The sequence below is a fragment of the Bos indicus genome, chromosome 20 (genome assembly GCF_029378745.1).
Source record: "Bos indicus isolate NIAB-ARS_2022 breed Sahiwal x Tharparkar chromosome 20, NIAB-ARS_B.indTharparkar_mat_pri_1.0, whole genome shotgun sequence".
NCBI classification, from domain to species: domain Eukaryota; kingdom Metazoa; phylum Chordata; class Mammalia; order Artiodactyla; family Bovidae; genus Bos; species Bos indicus.
This window is the reverse complement of record NC_091779.1, coordinates 12,414,514-12,436,471: the sequence shown is the minus strand read 5'-3', so window position 1 is coordinate 12,436,471 and position 21,958 is coordinate 12,414,514. Positions and strand designations below refer to the sequence as shown.

The 21,958-nt window shown below is 39.3% G+C and overlaps 1 protein-coding gene across 16 annotated transcripts in view; it reads left to right on the top strand.

Moving 5' to 3' along the window:
- Positions 1-21,958, top strand: part of MAST4 (microtubule associated serine/threonine kinase family member 4) — a 618,779-nt gene that overhangs the window by 520,117 nt on the left and 76,704 nt on the right. For all 16 annotated transcript variants that reach the window (XM_070774592.1, XM_070774594.1, XM_070774593.1 and 13 more), the window contains one exon: positions 17,655-17,724. In XM_070774592.1, coding sequence (XP_070630693.1) covers positions 17,655-17,724 — 70 coding nt within the window. The remainder of the gene's footprint in view (positions 1-17,654; positions 17,725-21,958) is intronic.

Below are 21,958 nucleotides of genomic sequence, written 5' to 3'. Positions count from 1 at the left end.
TTAATTGCTGTTGGAAGACATTGCAAAACTATTTAACAGAACTTTTTCATATATTTTCTAGTAAAAGAGCTGTGGTTAATTAAAGATACCCTGAGTAAAATGGTCCTGTGCTAAGGTTCACCAATTAGGTATTCTGGCCTGTAGAGGAAACATTTTGGTTTGCTATAGCTTCCTATCAGAAAATGTGAAAGCCAACCCCTAATTTGATTTTCTGCCTGATAGCACATTTTTAATATTAGGTTTTAAATCATTCTGTGAAATTATGAGCCATTACAACATTTGAAGTGTTTTAAAAATTATAACTTGATTAAATTAATAACCAAATGTAGATGTTATATTCGTTTAATGTCACAGTAAAACAAAGCCAAATATTCCTACTCCAGTACCCTTGGAAAACTAGTTCAGGTCCGATATTGACCAAGATTCACTGAGGATTACCCAGGCCCGACACCACTCCTGTCCTACGGCTCTGCTAAAATCATGACCTCCTACTGGTCAAATGCAATGGTATCTTTGTAAAATAATATTACTCAGTGTGAGCACCCTTGCAGGTTTTGATATTAGGAAGCACTTTCTAACTCTTGACTATTTCCCTTCCCTTGATTCCTATGATGCTTCCTTCTATATTTCTGTCTTTCTGTTGGCTCCTTTTAGTTTTTTCATTCATTTAAAAAACTCTTAGGATCCCTTGGGTGGCATCCTTTGACACCCTTCTACTTGTGACAGTCACTTCTTGCCCACTGTCTTTTGATTCATATGTGTGATGAGTTTTCCTGCAGTTTTTATCTCGGCCTTTCCTCTGAGCACAGATGCCTGTTTGTACTTACTAGTACTTTCTCCTTATGAATATGTCCCACCAGCACCTTAAATCCAACTGTTATTCAATACCAAGTTTCTTATCACCAGTTCTGTTTATTCTCAGATAATTGGCAACATCATCCATGTGATCCACCCAAGCTAGCAGCTTCAACATCATCTTTTGTTAAACCCTCCCTGCTGAGTTTTCCCTGAAATATGTTTTAAACCTGGCTTCATTCCCCACCCAGTTGCTCAGGGCTTTTGTGGTGAAATGAGAACTGGGCTCCATCTTTTGCAGGCTCGTATTGCCTCTCAAATCTCTCTTCTAATTGAAGCTGTTATTTTTTAAGACTTGAACTTAATTATGTCTTTTAACTAAAGAAAAACATCCCATGGTTTGTCATGACACACACGAGTGTGAAATTTAAAAAAATATTAGCCGCTCAGTCATGTCTCACTCTTTGCAACCCCATGGACTGTAGTCTGCCAGGCTCCTCTGTCCATGGGGATTCTCCAGGCAAGAATACTGGAGTGGGTAGCCATTCGCTCCTCGAGAGGATCTTCCCGATCCAGGGATCGAACTCAAGTCTCTGCACTGCAGATGGGTTTTTTACCATATGAGCCACAGGTGATCTGCAGATCAGCAGATCAGCGGCACCAGAAGACTAGTTAGAAATACAAACTCTCAGGCTCCCACCCATCCTCACTGAGTAACCATGGGGATAGTGCCCAGTAATCTGTGGTCCAGTAAATCCTCAACGTAATTCTGATGCACTCTTCAGTTTGAGAATGACTGCATTGCTGGTCCTAAAGCCTTGCTGCATATTTTAATAACCTGTGGAGCTTAAAAAAAAGAGAAATACCCAGGTCCCAGACCAATTAAATCAGAAACTTCATCTGTCTGACCTGGCATCAGTATGTATCTTTTTAAGGGCTCCCCAGGGGAATTAGATACGTCGAAAGGTTAGAGAACAGCTTAATCTATACAATTCACTTTCTTTAGCTGAATCTAAAGCAATGCTTCTCCAACTTGAGTGCACAGTGGAATCGCCTGGGAAGCTTTAAAAATGACTGATGCTTCCCTCACCTCAATCCCCATTCTGATTTAATTGGACTGAAGTGTGACTTGGTCATTGGATTTTTTTTTTTTAAGTTCCCTAGGCTATTTGAATGTAAAACCAATATTAAGAATGAATGTTCTAAAGCCATGCTGAAACTCTAGTGTGCCTAAGTATCACCTGGAGTACTTAATAAAAGCAGAGACGCCCATCGTCCTGTCCAGGTCAAGAATCACCTGAAATATTGCACTGAAAGATTTTTCCAGCTGGCCTTCATATTTCTCTAGTTTGATATTGATGCATTTTCTAAGCTCCTCATCATTTACTGCCCTGTCCTAACTTCCTACAGTCACCCCCTTGATGGCATCATGTTACTTGGCATACCTTAAATATACCTTACTTAAAGCATTGGGAAAAATGTAGGTTATTAAAGTCAGTAGTTTTGAATCAGTTGAGTAACTATTCGGAAAAGAAGTTACCTGGATTGCTATAGCTTACTCCTTAAATAAATCCCATGTAGATACAGGAAAAAAAAAAAATTAAAGAACAACCATAGGGAATTCCTTGGTTGTCCATAGGTTAGGACTTCATGCTTTCACTACAGGAGTCATGGGTTTGCTTGCTAGTGGGTGAACTAAGATCCCATAAAATACAGAGGGTATCAAAAAAATTAAGAACGAAAAGAAAATATGGTTGCACTTAGGAAATAATTTGGGAGGGTGGGAAGACCTTTCTGAATAAGGTACAAAACCTTATAAGCCATAAAGGAAAATGATTGTTAAATCTGATTAAATAAAATTTTCTCTGCAGAAGAGTTCATATTAACAATATTAAAAGATAAGCACAAATGGAAGAAATGTCTTTAGTGTGTTCAAAGAATTTCCTCAGTGTACAAAAACTACAAATTAATTGCAGAAAAAGACTAGCATGATAACTCAGAGTAGTCAAGTATGAAGCAGGTAATTTGGACAAAAAAGAACAAATGGTCATGTAAGATTTTAGAAAATGTTCAGTTTCACTTATCCTAAACAAATTCATATCAAAACAAGATGATACCACCAAAATCTGAAAAAAATGCAGTGTTGACAAGATTGAGGGGAGATGGTGTTCCCAATGCCACTAGTGAGAGTGTAAATTAGGGCAGTGTCTTTGGAGAGCAGTTTAGCTCTATGCACCAAAGTAAAAAGTGAACTGACTTTGGGGGCCAGTGTAGTCCTGCTTTTAGGAGTTTAGATCCTGGGTATAATCACCTGAATATACAGAAGGTATTCACTGAATAATCAAAACACTGAAATCAGTCTGCTGCTGCTGCTAAGTCACTTCAGTCATGTCCGACTCTGAATATCTGTTAATAGTGAGTGAGTGAGTGAAGTTGCTCAGTCGTGTCTGACTCTTTGTGACCCCATGGACTGTAGCCCATTGGCTCCTCCCTCCATGGGATTTTCCAAGGAAGAGTACTGGAGTGGGTTGCCATTTAAGACTGAGTAAATTATGGTATATGACATATTGAAATTTTATTTGATACTAGAGATGACAGATTTAGATGAACTGATATAGAAAGTTGTAGCTAGATTATTAACAAAAAACATCAATTATAGAATGTGCTGTGCTGTGCTGTGCTTAGTCGTGTCTGACTCTTTGTGACCCCATGGACTGTAGCCCCCCAGGCTCCTCTGTCCATGGGATTCTCCAGGCAAGAATACTGGAGCAGGTTGCCACACCCTCCTCCAGGGGATCTTCCCAACCCAGGGTTCGAACCCAGGTCTCCTGTATTATTTACCATTTGAGCCAGCAAAGAAGCTCAAGAATACTGGAGTGCATAGCCTAACCCTTCTCTAGGAGATCTTCCTGACCCAGGAATCGAAAAGGGATCTCCTGCATTGCAGTGGATTCTTTACCAGCTGGGCTTAGAACATATATATCTATATATAAACAGTTGACCCTTGAACAACAAAACAGAGATGCCCACCCTCTGTGCAGCTGAACATCCGAGTATAACTTAGAATTGGCCCTCTATATCTGAGGTTCTTCTGATTGGCAGTTTCTCTGTATTTGTGATCCATATCCAGAATCAACCAACTGCTGAACACGTGTGGTGGTAAAGAGTATTTACTATAGAAAAAAATCCACATATAAGTGAACCTGCACATTTCAAATCCGTGTTGCTTGCTCAAGGGAAATCGTATATACGGCACAGCATTATTTGGGAAATTTTTAAAAATATACATTGTATATACTTGTATATCTATATGTATTTCTGGGTGAATCCATGCATCTGAAGAGTGGAACTGGAGCTGGGGAGACGACATGGAGCCATAGCTTGTTGCAGCATCTGGCCCATAAAGTGTTTGATTGAAGCAACATGAGAATCAGAGTCTGGAAAAGAATTTCACATACCACCTTTAACTGTTTTCTATACCACCTTTATTTTTTGTAATACCACCTTTAACTCTTTGAACGTTTTTCCAATGCATATAATTGTTTTTATAATAAAATGAAGACGTGTAATAATGTGCTATCTGCTTTTGAGACTCTGTCCCTTTCCTCAGTTTCCTCTGCTTTAAGGACCACTTCCTTTCTCCTGCAGTTGTCCTTTGAGGCAGATGAAAGGTTGCCCCTGTGCAGCCATGCATTCTTCTCTCTTCTGAATGTGTGGCTTCCTCGTTTTATGTACACTGGGGACATATCACCACAAGTGCAGTATCCGTCATGTTCTGTTGGGTCTTTCCTTCCTGCCTGGTGGGTGAGAGCATTGTCAGGGATGGTGTGATTCATCTAACTTCCTCCAAAGGCTACTAGGGGTCTACCACACTGTAGCCAAAAAGGAGGAAAATATGGCCGTACTTTCCTGTCCAACTGCTTAGTGCTGGTCTGTGTTACATTCACGCTGACCTGAAACCCAAAGTGATTGTCCATTTTTGACCCTTTGAGTATTCTCAGGATACAGAACTCTAGCTTAAACAGTCTCCAGAATACCAGTGTTCCATTTCATCCAGCATCTCTGCCAACATCACTTGAAGGAGTCTCCCAGTATCAATTACTTACTAGATCTAGAAAGGTATCCAGCAGATACTGACTCTTTTCCTCTCTCAAGCTTTATTGAGATATTGATGACATATAACATATGCAAGTTTAAGGTATATAACATGATGATTTGATACGTGTATGTATTGTGAAATTATTACCACAATTAGGTTAGTTAACTCCTATATCCCGTTACATAATTACAATTTTTGTTTGTATGGTGATAACCTTAAAGCTTTACTCTCTTAACAACTTTTAAATATATAATACAGTATTGTTAATTATAGTCACCATACTGTACATTAAATCCCCAAACTTATTTACCTTATAACTAGAAATTTGTATCTTTTAAACATCTCCCCATTTCCTCCACCCCTAGCAACTGGAAAGCAAATTTCTACTCTGTATTTCTGAGTTTTTTAGACTCCACATATAAGAAAGAATATACAATATTTGTCTTTCTCGGTCTTGTTTTGATTACTCTAATGTTGTCAAGGTCCAGCCCATGTTGTAGGCAGAATATCTTTTTTTATGACCAGATAACATCCCATTGTGTGTGAGTGTGTCCATTCATCCATCAGGGGACACTTAGGTTGTTAATGTGTCTTCAGTTCAACTCAGTCGTGTCCAACTCTGCATCCGCGTGGACTGCAGTACACCAGGCTTCCTTCCCTGTCCATCACCAACTGTGTCTTGGTTACTGTAAATAATGCTGCATGAACATGGAAGTACAGATGCCTTTTTGAGATGGTGATGTCATTTTCTTCAGGCTAACACCCAGAAGCGGAATTGCTGGAACATATGGCATTTCTGTGGTTAATTTTTTGAGGTGTCTCCACGGTGTTTTCCACAGTAGCTGTACCAGTTTACATTCTCACCAACGATGAATCAAGATTCTCTTTTCTCCACATCGTCGCCAACGCTTGTTATCCCTCGTCTTTTTGATAATAACCTTTCTGACAGTCGTGATATGAAATCTCTCTGTGGTCTTGGTCTGCATTTCCCTGATGCTTAGTGATGGTGAGCACCTTTTCATGTGCCTGTTGGCCATTTGTCTGTCTTCTTTGGGAAGATATCTATTCAAGTTATTTCCCCTTTTTTAATCAGATTGGTGGTTTGCTATTGAATTGTATTACTTTTTAATATTATCCCCTTATCAGAGACATAATTTGCACATGTTTGAGCTCATTCAGTAAGTTTGCTTTTGCTTTTGCTGATTGTTTCTTTTGTTGTGAAGCTTTTTGGTTGGATATAGTCTCATTTGTTTATTCGTGCTTTTGTTGCTCGCTCTTTTGCTGTCATAGCCAAAGAATTATTGCCAATAAAATGCACAGGAAAAGATGTTCAGCATCACTAATTGTTAGAGGAATGCAAATCAGAACTATAATGAGGTATCACCTCACACCAGTCAGAATGTAAAAACATCTATAACTAATAGATACTGGAGAGGGTGTGGAGAAAAGGGAATGGTCCTCTGCTGTTAGAGGGACTATAAATTGGTACAGCTATTATAGAGAACAGTATGGAGGTTCTTTAACAAATGAAAAATAGAGCTATCACATGATCTAGCAATCCCAATCCTGGATGTATATCTGGAGAAAATCATAATTAGAAAAGATACATGCACCCCAGGGTTCATTGCAGCACTGTTTTCTTGCTATAGCCAGGACATAGAAGCAACCTAAATGTCCATCAGTACAGAAATGGATAAAGAAGATATGGTTTGTGTATACAATGGAACACTGCTCAGCCATAAAAGAATGAAATAATGTCATTTGCAGCAATGTGGAGAACACAATGGCACTCTACTCCAGTACTCTTGCCTGGAAAATCCCATGGATGGAGGAGCCTGGTAGGCTGCAGTCCATGGGGTCCCTAAGAGTGGGACACGATTGAGCGACTTCACTTTCACTTGTCACTTTCATGCATTGGAGAAGGAAATGGCAACCCACTCCAGTGTTCTTACCTGGAGAATCCCAGGGACGGGGGAGCCTGGTGGGCTGTTGTCTATGGGGTTGCACAGAGTCAGACACGACTGAAATGACTTAGCAGCAGCAAAGATTGTCATACTGAGTGAAATAAGTCAGAGAAAAATATCATATGTTATCACTTATATGCAGAATCTTTAAAAGGGGTACAAATAAACTTATCTATACAAGAAAAATAGTTACAGATATAGAAAACAAACTTAGGGTTGAAAATGAAAGTGAAGTTGCTCAGTCGTGTCCGACTCTTTGCGACCCCATGGACTGTAGCCTACTACGCTCCTCCATCCATGGGATTTTCCAGGCAAGAATACTGGAGTGGGTTGCCCTTTCCTTCTCCAGAGGATCTTCCCGACCCAGGAATTGAACCCGGGTCTTCTGCATTGTAGGCAGATGCTTTATCATCTGAGCCACCAGGAAAGCCCTTACGGTTAAACTTATGGTTACCAGGATGAAAATAGGAAGGAGGGATAAATTGGAAGATTAGGATTAACACATCCACACTATTATTTATAAAACAGATAACTAATAAAGACCTACTGCATACCACGGGGAAGTCTACTCAGTACTCTGTAATGGCCCATATGGGAAAAGAATTTTAAAGAGTGGATTTATATATATGGGTAACTGATTTACTTATACCTGAAGCTAACACATCATTGTAAATCAACTATACGCCAATAAAATTTTTTTTAAAAAATTGTCACCAAAACCAATGTTAAGGAGTTTTTTTCTGTTTCTTTCTAGTAGTTTTATTGTATCAGCTCTTACATTTAATAAGATAAGTATTTGTTAAATGATTCATTATACCAAAGTATGTACCTAATTTTTAATTCAGAGGACCTTAAAGACTCTGTTGTGCTTTTTAAAAGAATAATCACAACTTTTTCACCTGCCTCAACACACCCCAGTATGCCTGAAAGGTTCAACACGTTAGAATTAATAGCTGTGACTCCTTAAGGTAGTGGTTTACTGAAGGTTGATATCTGTGTATTCATAATCTCAGAGTTGCAAACAAGTGCCCCTCACTGCATCCATCAGTTACTTGGGATTGTATGCTAAAAATATGGACACATGTATAGATCGTAAATAGAGTAAGGCCCTGAAAGGACACATCCCTATTATGGATAAGGGTGAATCATGTTTTCTGCAAGAAGGAATGATTAGAATAATTAGAATGATTTTAGTTTTGCTTCTGATAATCACTGGTTCAATTGAGTCCCCTCTGCCACATGCCTTGGTTTTAGCCTTTCTAATAATATTACATGTTCTAATGTTCAGTTCAGTTCAGTTGCTCAGTCGTGTCTGACTCTTTGCGACCCCATGAATCACAGCATGCCAGGCCTTCCTGTCCATCACCCACTCCCGGAGTTCACTCAAACTCATGTCCATCAAGTCGGTGATGCCATCCAGCCATCTCATCCTCTGTTGTCCCCTTCTCCTCCTGCCTCCAATCCCTCCCAGCATCAGGGTCTTTTCCAATGAGTCAACTCTTCACATGAGGTGGCCAAAGTATTGGAGTTTCAGCTTCAGCATCAGTCCTTCCAATGAACACCCAGGACTGATCTCCTTTAGGATGAATTGGTTGGATCTCCTTGCAGTCCAAGAGACTCTCAAGAGTCTTGTCCAACACCACAGTTCAAAAGCATCAATTCTTTGGCGCTCAGCTTTCTTCACAGTCCAGCTCTCACATCCATACATGACCATTGGAAAAACCATAGCCTTTACCTAGGCCAAATATTAGGCATTCTGCTTGTTAAAAAATGACAGAATGAGATGTATAGTTTTAAGGCTAATATCTTCTTCATATACCATTAGATAGGAATTATAAAGATAGCTGGCATTTCAGCTTTAAGCAGTCAAATGATTAGAGTTGATAGTAAAAATATAAACACAGTTGTGGTTAATGAGTGTATTCTTCCCTACGATTTCCTTATACAGAGGCTTTTAACCTTAACCCAGGAACAGAGGAGTGATACACAGCTTAGCTTGGGGTGGGGGTGTTCCTCTTTTAGAAGAGAGGAGAAATTGTGGAAATAATTTTTGAGTTTAGAGAGAGTAGCAATAGGATGCCAGTAGAAGAAGCGTAATAACTTACTTGATTGACCTGTGACACCTGTGGACAGGTGGGACTTCTAGAGTGTTGACATGGTGGGATGCTGTTTGTTTAGCTGATGGGGAAGAAATTTCCAGCCTTAGTCCAGTTTTGAGACTACTTGGAGGTCAGAGTGAAGTGAATATATAAAAGGGACATGAATTAGTATAGCTGAAATAAGAGGCAGGGAAGTTAAGTTATAGAAAGCGGGCAGTGTAAAAACTTCAAGACTTGAGGGCTCTAAATGGCTAGTGAAGTCTTGAGCTTGATTTACCAGAATACATGGAAATTCTAAAGTTCTCAGCTCTCGCAGCTTACTAGAGTCACTTCATTTAAAAAGGGTAGACTAGGGCCTGGGTATCAGCATTTTTAAACCCTCCCAAGTAATTCTCCTGTGCATCTGAGCTTGAGAACTATTTATTGATCCAAGGGCATGGAAGTGGAAAGTGAGGGGGAAAAAAAGATACTAGAGGAGAGTCTCAGGGCCAGGGTATTTCCAGGATCTTGTATAGTATGGTTTATGGAATCTGAAAGCCAGAATTTTTATTTATTAGATACTTGGTGCATTACATATTATTTTATTATGAAACAGTAGAATAGAATGTATTAGATTCTTTTAAATCTTGAGATATTTCTGGAGTTAGAAACGGAACATAATTAAGTAACTATTTAAAAAATACATAACACGTGTTTTGTTTCCTTCAGATGGAATGCCTTTTAATCAGAAGCCAAAAGTACATTTTCCGTTTGTTAAATTAAACCACCTTAAATTTAGTATTTATATTTTTAAGGGGAGTTGAAAGGAGGAGATTCATAATAGAGAATACATCTAGATTACATTTAGCAAGTTATAAGGACATGCAGCATTTCATCTAAATACTTCCTCTTTGACTAGAAATTATTCAGCAATTGAAGGAAACAATCTGAGAGGAACCAATTTCTTGGTATCATCCACCCTTTTTCTAGGTAAAAATGCAAATTCTTTGCATCTAATTATGTTAAAGAATTAAAATCCCTTCATCTAAGATAGAAAAAAATATGCACACCTTAGGTTACATTCTTTGACTTGGTCTTTTATCTACATTCAGAGACTAATTAATTATCTAAAATTGAGAGGCTACATCACATTTCATAAAGCTGAATGAAACTTAGGAGTATGTGTTATGGTAGCTATGTTCTTATCTCCCCTTTCTTGACCTTACAGACACTCCTCAGTAACTTTATACAAAGGCTAAAAGTAATCTCTTCTCTATTGCTGGGAAGATGAATTACTGTAGATGGCAGGAAAACATACAACTAAAAATCAACTTTCTTCATCACTCTTGACATTCACTAGTCTTTACTCGAGATCACCTTGAGATGTGACATCAATTCAGAGTAATAAGGAAGGGTCAATGAAAAGCTAAAACATTCTTGAAAACCCATTATAACACATCTCCGAGGGATTTGTGTCAATGCCACGGCATTTCAAATACACTACACAAATTTCAGAGGAATGGCTTCATGAAATGGAGACAGCAGGCATCTGTGAGAGTCATTATGACATAGAAATTGACCTGTTTTTGGGTCTCTCTCTCACTCCCTACATGTTTTTCACCCTATCAACTCATCAGTCCTTCCTTAAAAAGCAGGGCATGTCCATTTGTTAAGTACCTGTTGTGACATGCTACATCCTCCATGTGGTATCATCATTGAAAGTTGGTTTTTAGTGAGTAATTTTGATACATTTGAGATCCAGAATTGATTTCACAAGATGTGTCTAAAATTGGTGTTGTACAGATCTTCTATCAGGAGATTTCTAGTACTTTGGGTCTTGTTTACCTGTTTAATTTGTTCAGCAGGTAGCTCAAAGCTCTGTATATAATAAGAACTTAATACATATTTGTTGAATTAGAAAAAATTCAGTACAATTCTCATGTACTGTATAACAGACTACGTTAGGCACTGAAAATTCAAAATATGCTTTTTGTGTATCTATACATATGTATAACCAGAGTTTATCCTTCACCAGCATTTAGAATAAGTTAGTGAGAAGTGGCGAGAAATGAAATATAGAACACATCATTATTCCATTCCATTTTACCTATGGTGACAGGACATAGAATGATTAAAATGATCAATATTCAGACTTAAGTGGTTAGCCTGTAAAATTATCTTTCTCTGCAAACCTTTGACCAGCACTGTTGTCTAGTTTGGCCATATTAAACAGACCAAAGCTATCAAATCTGTTAGGCACTAAATAATGTGAGCTGGAAAAATACTATTTGCTCTCAGGTACAATAAAAAAACTGTAATAGAATTTTTATGTTTAACTGAGTAGTATAAATGCTATGTACAAGAAGTGTAACATTGTTAATTGCATACAGTAGGGAACACAAGTACATTTTGGGTGTGTGCATTCAGTTGCTCAGTTGTGTCCGACTCTGTGGCCCCATGGCCTGTAACCCACCAGGCTCCTCTACCCATGGAATATTTCAGGCAAGAATACTGGCGTGGTATGCAATCTCCTTCTCTAGGAGACCTTCCCGACCCCAGAGATGAACCTGGATCTCTTGCATCTCCTGCATTGGCAGGTGGATTCTTTACCACGGGCGCCCCCTGGAAAGTACATTTTAATATATTTAAAATGATTTGAAGTGGTGCCTCCATAAATAAAAGAGCATAAATCCACTCAAATTTTCAAGGGTTTTATTTTGCATTTTTTAAACTAAGTATAATTGATTTATAAGATTGTGTTTCAGGTATACAGCGTAGTGATTTGTTTTTTGTTTGTTTGGTTACTTGTTTTTACAGATTATTTCCATTTTAGGTTATCACAAGGTACTAGGTATACTTCTTTGTGTTATACAGTAAATCCTTTATTGCTTATCTATTTTACAGATAGTACCTAGTTTGTATCTAATAATCCCATACCCCAAATTAGTCCCTCCTTCCTTTCCTCTCCTCTTTGGTAACCATAAGTTTGTTTTCTAGATCTGTGAGTCAGTTTCATTTCTTATGTAAATTCATTTGTATTACTTTTTAGATTCCGTGTGTTATAAGTGACTTCATACGGCGCTTGTCTTTCTCTCTCTGACATACTTCACTATGCATGATGCCCTCCAGGTCCATCCATGTTGTTACAGATGGCAGTATTTTGTTCTTCTTTATGGCCAGGTAGTATTCCATTGTATATATGCACCACAGTCCTTAAGCCAGTCATCTATTGAGAGGCACTTGGATTGCTTCCATGTCTTGGTTATTGTTAATTTCTCCTCACATTCCCAACCCTGTCCTCCTTCAGTCTTTTCCATCTCAGTTCAAGTCACCATCTATCTATCTTGCTTAATCCTAAGATTTAGGAGTCATCCTATATACCTATACATATATAGATATAGATATAGGATATATACATAGGATATCTATATCTATATCTATCTATATATTTTTTTTCACTTTGTGGCTTGCAGGATCTTAAAGGTCCCCTGACCAAGGATCAAATCCAGGCACTGGTGGTGAAAGCTCTAGACCGCCAGGGAATTCACTAGGAGTCATCCTTGCTTCCTCCCTTTCCCTCATTATTCCACTTGGTCTAGTTTTCAAGTAAATCCTTTTGGGTCCACCATCAGAACATACCTGAGCTCTACTTCCGTTCTCTCCAAACCACCATCACCTCTTACCTTGTCAGCCTCCTTTCTGATCTCCCTGCTTCTGTTCATTGCCTGCTTAGAGCCCAATGGACATGGAACAGCATGAGGGCTCTTTCTAATATGTAAGTCAAATCATACCACTCTTCTCTATTAGGAAAGGATTGATAAGTATTTGTCGAATTAATCAGATGACAATGAGAAGTGGTACTGGGTGAGGAGAGTCAATGTGACAAGGATAAAAAAACCAAAGAGGTTCAGAGAAGCCAGGTTTTAAGAAAGCCTTGATTTATTGTCCGTAATTCTCTTTTTACTTGAAAACCCAGGCATGAAAGTCTATTTATTGGCCTGCTGTACAGGCATGCCTGGTGGTCTAGGTGGTAAAGAACCTGCCTGCCAAAGCAGGAGACGCAAAAAGATATGAGTTCAGTCCCTGGGTTGGGAAGATCCTCTGGAGAAGGAAAAGGCAGCCCACTCCAGTATTCTTACCTAGAAAATTCCATGGGCAAAGGACCCTGGCAGGCTACAGTCCATGGGGTCGCAAAGAGTCGGATGTGACTGAGCGTGCACAGGCTATATACTCTGTTATATTGGCCTGCTGTGAACGCTTAACTGCTTGCCCTAAGAGAGTGCTACTGAAGGCCAATCAAGGTTTTTCTCTGTCCACTTAGAGTCTAAACAGCTGCCCAGGTTTAATTAATATCCCACAATTCTATCTGGACAGTAGCCAGTTTCTGAAATGGCTAAGTGAGAGAGGATTTTTAACTCTCCTATTGCATCAGCTGGATCTGATAGCATAGACATCAGCTTCTCAGGTGGATTTGAACTGTTATTCTTCAAAGTCCGCTCAGCCTGCGATCCCTGCATAACTGTTCAGTTGTCCCTTCATCTGCTGCCATTACATTTTGCAAGGGAGTCCTCAGTTTGGTCCTGTGAAGTGTGGACTTCAGGTTTTTCCACACTGTCAGTTTATTGCTGAGCATCTCCTGCAGAGCGATGAGGAACACAGTGCTGTTTGTTAGGGTATAGAAAAGTCACAACTCATTTAAGCCGATCATCAAGTAATGACAACAAGGATTAAAGTGGGGGCTTACTCTTTGATCCACCAGGAGTTTCAAATGGCAATTATCATTAATTCTTGGATTCCCTCAGTCCTGATAGAAAATCAAGGCAACCAGAAACTATCATTTTGTAAACAGGCAGCTATTAAAAACACATTAATAATCTATAGTGGGTATAGCATATGCCTTTTAAAAAGATTTGCAGCTTGTTTCTCTGCGGTGAAGACGGAGGACTTCTCCAACCTAATTACAAAGCAATCAAACAATTTAATTAATCTGGAAATCACTTTCTTAACAATAACTGCCTCCAAAATGAGGCACCCCGTGTAGCTCTGTTAGGTAAGTACTGTTTTGATGTACTGCCTGTGTGTTCGCCACGCCGGTTCCCCCTGGGAATCACGGAGTTAATTACCTATCCAGCGCCTGCCCACCCACCACTAAGGCTTCCTTTACCAGGTCAGAAGCAGCGGTCTATAACGTGTCCTGGCATTCAAACATCCAAGAGCCAGCAAATCCCTTTGAACAGCAGGATTTGAGTTATAAGCAAGTGCTGCACATATGGGCAGAGAATTAACTGGCACTGGTTTTCGTTTGAGAGTCTCACAGGTATTGCTTTGCAGATGGGTGGATGAATTCAGAGGGCAGTGCTGTGCGTCGTGAAGGTCAAGTGTAGGACTCTGGTTCCACTCCACCTTGTTTTCCTGTCCTGGGAAAGTGCTACAAGTGTCCAGAGCAGTCTGGTCCTCATCTCCAAGCGAAGAGTGTATAAAGTGTGCTTTATATTTCAATCTGTTCTAAATTAGTGTTGTTGTGTATCACAGAACAGTGTCCCTAAGTCCTCAAACACAACACACAAATCAATGTTTGTTTCAAAGAACAAAGGCCTCAAAGATTGATGTGTGCCTATCTAGTCTACTCATCTTGTAATTTCTCCCTGAGGAAAACTGAGGAATTTTCTGTAACAAATGACACAAAAAGCTCTAGAATACTCATCTATCCTTTTCCTCTACTATTACTACTGCCCCAGTTCTCTCTAAAAGTCCCTGTTAGTGGAGCAGTCACCCTCCCAGTCTGCTAACCTTGGAAGTATCAGTTAGTCTGTAATCTTTTTCATCACTTAGTTTTGATCCATCACCAGTTACACTTGGTTTGGTCACCAGAACATGCTTTCTGTTGGCTTTCCATACCCTAATACAGCTCCTTCTTCTTGGCAACTCCTCTGTCCACTCAACATACACCAGGTTAAAATATCGAGTGCCTCTCTTGCGTTCAGATTTCTCTTAAGCCTTCCACTGCTGCTGCTGCTGCTGCGAAGTCGCTTCAGTTGTGTCTGACTCTGTGCGACCCCATAGACGGCCGCCCACCGGGCTCCTCCATCCATGGGATTCTCCAGGCAAGAACACTGGAGTGGGTTGCCATTGCCTTCTCCCAGCCTCCCATTAGGTAGTACCAAAACATGTGGTTCACAACTCATTGACTTGACCAGTCTGAATTCCCTGATAGTAGAGTCTGTCTCTCTACTGCATTGCCTAACTGTGGATTGATTTTGTCCCCTTCCTGAAGTCCTTCCGTTCCTTCTCTTATCCTGAGCTTGCTGAACTGCCCTCAAATTAAGCTGCAGTCTCCTGTCCTTAAGGAATTACCAAGTATTCTAGTTCACACTGCCCTTGTTTTCTCCAGTAGCCCACTGTACGTAAGGGCCTTTGTGATAATGTGGGATGTGTGTATTTCTATCTCAACCAGCTCTTCAGTGTGCCCAGAAACAAGAAGAGAGATCTGTGATTAGTAGGAGAATACAAATGGCTATATAACTTGGAGCTGAGGAATGTTTTCAGTGTGTGGGCCTGGAAAGGCCACATAGAATGAGAAGGCAAAACCCAAGATAAGAAATGGTTGAGGGTAGCCCTGATTTTTTCTTTTTATCCTGTTTTTTTAAAGAGTGGAGTTAAATTAACCTACCTCTCTATCTCTGTCTCTGCCCATTCATCCTCAGTGTGATGGGCCACCATATCTTGTAAGAAGTTACATGGTTTCCTGGGGGGCCGCTTGTTAAAATCTCTAAAAGTGAAAAGGTTCTTAAGATAATTCCTGTTTTTGCCTCCTTCAGATTCTTCAAAATATTTAATAAGCTCCCTCTACTTGTTCTGGTTGATCTCATATAATCTCCAGATATAATGTTCTCTTTACAAAGAACACAGGGCTAAGAATTTGGTGCCAAGTTTTATTGGCCTTATTATTTATTCTCAGGGATTAGAGTAGTAGGGATTGTTCTCAAAATGCCTTGGCTTCAATCAGTTATTTTGTTTCTCATAATTTACTGATAGTTTGTTCTGTGTGGGGTGTGAGCAAACCAATTTTTTTTTTCCCCAAATAAAAACAAAATCAACCCAGAGGTTTCTGGCATTTGACCTGTTTCCCTTTAGAAACAAGATTTCTAGCCATCTTGAAATCAAGACCTTTTAAGGAATATGAAGAGCAATGCGCAAACTAACTAGGGGAGGGGCTGGGGGAATGAAGGCTGTTGGGAGAAGTTCAAAGAATTTAATTTAGCTGTGTAGATAAAGGACAGAAAGGGTCCTGGATTACCGGATGGCAAAAGCAGAATCCATTTCTCTAGAGGCCCAAGAAACAACAGATGCAAAGGCATGATAAATTTCATTGCAGCGGGGGGAAAATGCTTCTTGATTCTCTATCCATAAAGAAAGGGGCTTTTCAGCGCTTCCCAGTTAAATGACTTTAATTGTGCTGTCTGTCATAAACTTAATGGCATCTGTTGATGCCATCACTACAAAATCTGCAACTTTAAGTTAACTGAAAAATTTCAGTAGAGGTGCAGCCAGTCCAGAAGTAAAGGTAACACTGAAATTATCCCCTTCGATGTGTTAATCTATTCTTTTTGCACACAGGTAATAAATTGGTTACCTTTATGGCTAGGTGCCATTTTATGTTCCTTCCACCTAATTACAAATCGTCACTTCCGGTGTGAAATCAGCAATGTGGCACACTGGCTTGCTGTTAAGGATTAAACATGTCTTCTTGATTTATTTTCTGTGTTTCAAGAACATGCAGCATTTGTTTGCAGCCTTTCCTAACCTCCTTGTTTAAACGGGCTACAGTCCCATCCGGTCCTCAGGCCATTCTGCCAGCCTAATTAACCATGCAGAGGGAAGCGGGGTGGTCTGGCCTGCCTTGGGCCTCCCCTCACCCGCTGCCTGTCAAGCTTGCCCAATGATCAGCAACAAGTTGCATGTTCTGATGGGGAAAGTAGCAAGCCTCCAGACGAGCTGTCACCTTACATAAGCATCCATGTTCCACCCACCACGTAAGAACCTGGGGAAGACACCTTCTGCCAGCCGCTGGGTGGCTGTGGCTTTCCAGGCAGCCTGGCCAGTCACCCCCTCAGCTGCCTAGGAGCAGAGGGACTATTGAAGAAGATACTTGTGGGCCTCTAGGCTGGGTCGTTTGAGGTCTGAACTGCTGGGGTTCTCCCCAGTATTTATGCCCTGTTCTGACATTTCTGCCTTTAATATGTGTGCTTTGAAAAATGAGGATTTATTGAGAACTCAGACTTTTATTCTTAGTTTCGGTAAATAAAAATACTGAGGCTGCCTTCCTAAAATGGAAAGCCTCACCCTCCCAATTGAAGCTTATCTTCTCTGTCTATCCTACTGTGGAAATGTTAACATCTGGAAGAGCAGGAACCAAGACATATGTATGTATTCATTATTCTGTGGGACTGAAATACTTACATTATGCAATATATGGATGTCTGCTGGTTGGTGACATGGGTTTGTTTATTCATATATTACACCCTTGGAAAGTTGTGCTGGAACTCAAGCCAATCCCTTCCTCCCCTCCAAATAAAACGAAAGCAGTTTTTGAGGAGATGAAAATTTTACAAAAGTGTACAGAAGCCTACTGCTAAAGAGAAGAGCGTTCTGGATGTAGCTAATGATACAAGAATTAAATCTTCATGTCATTTTTTTTCTTCTTCTTTCTCTCTACAGGAAATAGCCCTCAAGATAGTCCAAGAAATTTCTCCCCCAGTGCCTCTGCTCATTTTTCATTTGCACGGAGGTAAGAACTTTTTGTGAGTAGAATGATAAAGTGTTGTGTGGAGAAACCCTCCTCCCTGCCCCAGGTCCTCCACTCCCCATTAGAGTTATGGATGCCTCCCTTGGTTCTTCCCTAGATGGTGGGCTCCCATTAAGGGCAGAAGAAACCATTTTCACCTTTTCTCCCATCCCCAGTGTAGTGTCTCATACATGCTTTTGATGCTCAACAGATTTTTACTGACTTATCTGAGCTTACATTATAATTCATCCATGTGTCCTGGTGCAGTTGTCATTGTTACTGAAACACTCAAAAATAAATAAAAGTAAAAATGGCCTTACTTGGGATCACAAGGTATAAACTCTTAAGATGCCTCTTTCCCTGAGAGCACTAAGCCAGCAATTTAGTGACTTTCCTGAGTGTTTTCTCTTCCTTTCTTAGTTAGAATTGGACTCCAAACTGTTACCAAAGCTTTTATCTTGGGATCACCTACTGTGATTTCTCCCAGTCAGAGATGTCTGCACAGCCTCCTCTTCTGTGTGTGAAATTAGTGTACTTTCCCTGTCACATTCATATCTTCACTTTCCTCCATTCCTCTTCCAGCCAGGGAAAACACACAGAAGACAAAATTGCCCCTTTAGCCAGGTTTCTGAATATTCGGAATGAATTGCTTTTATAGTCCGAATGTCCTGCATATGTATTAAATTTTGTTCAGAGAGCTAATCATACCCTGAAATGAATTAAAGTAACATTTAATCAAGACATACAGGTAGGTTAAAAAAATAGGTTTAACACATTAATGTGCAAACCTGCAGGGTCATCACTGCCATGTGTCATCACGGAGTGTGTTTTCTGTTACTAGGTCCAGAGGAAAGGATCTGCTTACAGTGTATTCGCAATTCCTGATAATTAAGATTCTCTTGTCTAATCATACATTCCCCACCACATGGTAAATGCCTATGTGTACCAGGCCTTCCCCATAGGGAGGACAAGAAGTAATTGAGATGTGATCTCCAAGGAACTTTCTGAGACCCACACCCTGGTTTTCCCCAATTCCAACTTTGATTATTTTAGTCCTCTTACAGCCCGTAAGCACTGTAAAGAAAATGTGACAATTAATTGGTTCCACAAAGCCTGTGTTTGTTTGTCCAATGAATATTAATTCACGATGGTGCTACTATTCTAAATGAAAAAGGAAATCCTATAAAAATTGGTTTAAAAAAGAACACAGCGTAGTCCTTAAAATACGTTTCTTTGAAAAAGAAAAAAAAAAAGCAGGGAGGTGGTGGTGGAATGCATTTAATTACTTTAAATAAAAAGAAAATGCACATCTCATAGCCTGTTTTTAGATGTGACCAAAATCAGTCTTTTAATCCTGCCAGGTTTATAAAAATGAAGAGAACCTAATAATTGAGTGGCCGACTAGAGGACAGATGACTCTGGTTTCTGTGCTATTAAAAAAAAAACAAAATACACAAACCCCCAGGCATGTTAATTTTTGACAAATAAGCTGTAAACCGTAACAGAAAATTATCACAAGAGACCTCTGGTTCATTTTGCAGCAATTTCCAGATGGAACTCACTGCACAGTCTTCAAAAAGTATTAATTTAGATTAGGACTTGAGTGATCATCTTTTTAAACTTTTATTCAAGTAAACAGAACCTGTGTTTTCTATGAAAACTCAAATTGGCCTGTTTTTAACATCTGGCATCTTTCTCTTCCATTTTAAAGTTGATTTTTCATTCAAGAAACATGGAAATTCAACCCATGGGTCTCCATTCCCTACCATTTGGTATCATTTCTGAGACCTTAGCAAGTAATGCCATTTGGGGAGTCCCACATTTTATTATTTTGTATATTCAGTTCAACAGATGGAAGAGATTGCCCTGTTTTAAAAATTATTCTTGGGTAAAGGGATAAAGGTCGGACTTAGGAATCTTTTCTGACCCTACTTATAACGTGTGAGAATTCCCCTCAGTATTCATCTCCTGGTAATATACTAGTTGCAGTTAAGACTGGGAAATGAGACAACACACAGTTGCTTTCCATACTATCTAGTATGTGTCTGAGAGTGAAATTATCAAGTTAATTTTTTTAGAATTGGATTAAAATACTAGGATGAAAATGCATGTCATAGTGTAGTGGGTTTTGTCTGGAACAAGGAGACATATTTGTATTTTGCTAGTAGCTGTGATTGTTGTTATTCAATTGCTGAGTCGTGTCAGATTGTGACCCCGTTGACTGCAGCACACCAAACCAGTAACTGGGATACTGATTTACATCCACCTGCTTGTGGAGTTACCTAATGTTGTCTTCCTTGGTGGTAAAATGGAGGTGATGACGTTGGTTTGCCTTCCCTAGAAGTTGTGTAGAGGTTTACATGTCATGCATTGCTTTCACATTCTTAGAAATATTAAGAGAGCCCTGAATAAATGGGGATGTCTCCTGGCTGCCTGGTTGTTATTTATCAGGTGAAATATCAGAATGGATCTCCATAGACAAGTTACTGGAACAGATTTGCCCGCTGAGGTCAGGTCATGAGACACTCATTGAGCACAGGTGGGCTGAAGTTACTCTGGTTACATTATATTGGCATAGTTCATCTTGTTCCAGTATCAAGTAGACCATAAAATGTATCATGCCAGATGACTACAACAAACAAATAATGAAATCTGCTTCCTCTTTATACAGTTGTAATAGCCAGGTTGATACTGGAACTTTTCCTTCTTCCTTTGTCGTACACCATATTAATCTAACTTTTTGTGGTTAGTATGGAAATGATGGAGGCTTGGGGGGAGGGGTGGATTTTGAGCCGGTTGTTTTTGTTTGTTTGCTTTGGTTGTTGTTGATTTTGCTAGTCGCTTTGTAGCCTGTGTTCCCATCAGATGTTTTTCTCATGTTACATTTCCATTTAGTTTAACATTGAAATTTCCACCCACAAAGGAAACACACTTTTCAAAAAAAAGCCTTGTGGCTTTGGCAAGAATGTAGTTTTGTTTTCAGGTAACATTGTACTGGTAGCTGCTACAAAGGAAAGAAAACGTTATTAGTAGGATCCAAATTGTACTTCTGTGGATAGCTTTCTTCAAAAAGGGCATGCTGTCTCTTAGAGCATGTATACAGTGTTGTTATATACGAAGTTCTCATGTGCAGTTGTCATGGTAATGAAAATGCAAGGTCCTTTGTGTTCCGTTTGAGTAAATAGACACAGACAACTCAGGGAACTTTGTGAGACATAAATGATTTCTGGTCCATGGCTGTACGGAGTACTGAGCACATTCTTGTTTAAACATCTTTCTAGTCCTGTGTTTTCCAGAGTAAGCAAATGTAATTTATGCTTCAGAACTAATAAGCACATGTCTCCTCTTGGAGTTGTTCATTCATCTGAAATATGTTCACTGATACCTGAGGGAAAGGAGAGTTAATGAATCACAAAGCAGAATCATGGTGGGGGAACTTGTGTCCCTCACTCTTTCCAAAGACTAGTTTCTGATAATTGCTATTAAATGGACTGAATAATTCTTTGAAAGCCATATTCTTTTAAAAATTGGAAGTGTCTAAAATAGAGAGTCCAGGCATAGGTTCTTAAGTCCGTAATAATTAGCCAAATAAGCCAGGACCAACCTGTGTCCATTTAATTGATGGTCAGTTGTCTTTGGAAACATGTTATTAGAATTTGTTTCTTCTTAAATCTTTTAACATTTTAAATTGTATAAAATTATTTCTGGAGAACTTGTGGCATTTATTTTCATTCCTTCTATCTGATACATTTACAAACATCTTAATTTGCTTCTAAAAAAAAAAAAAATACTTGATTCAATTGTACTCCAATCATGGTCACAGAATTGACAGGTAAATTTTACTAAAATCTTAACATTGTACTACTTCTGTGATTTATCCACTTGAATTTCTCATTTTGTCTTTGAGGACCATTTGCGTTTATTGGAGGTAAAAATAACATCCATTGTGGCCTATGATTATATTCTCCCTTGATTATAGTTTAGGCTAAGATGTCAGTTTTCTACATAAACATGTGATTGACACATTTCTCAAATTCAAGTCAAATTCTGAAGAATTCCCTGATGTCCCCTTATAGTGAATGTGTCTGTGGTCAATTTGGTCTACTCTTATCTCTCACTTGGTAAGTTAGTAAAAATCATGAGTTACAAAAGGCTACATATGGTCAAAGAATGCAGTATAGCTCTTTAGAAAAGTGTGTTTTTCCTTTTCTCCCCATGGCAAATGTGTGTATATTTG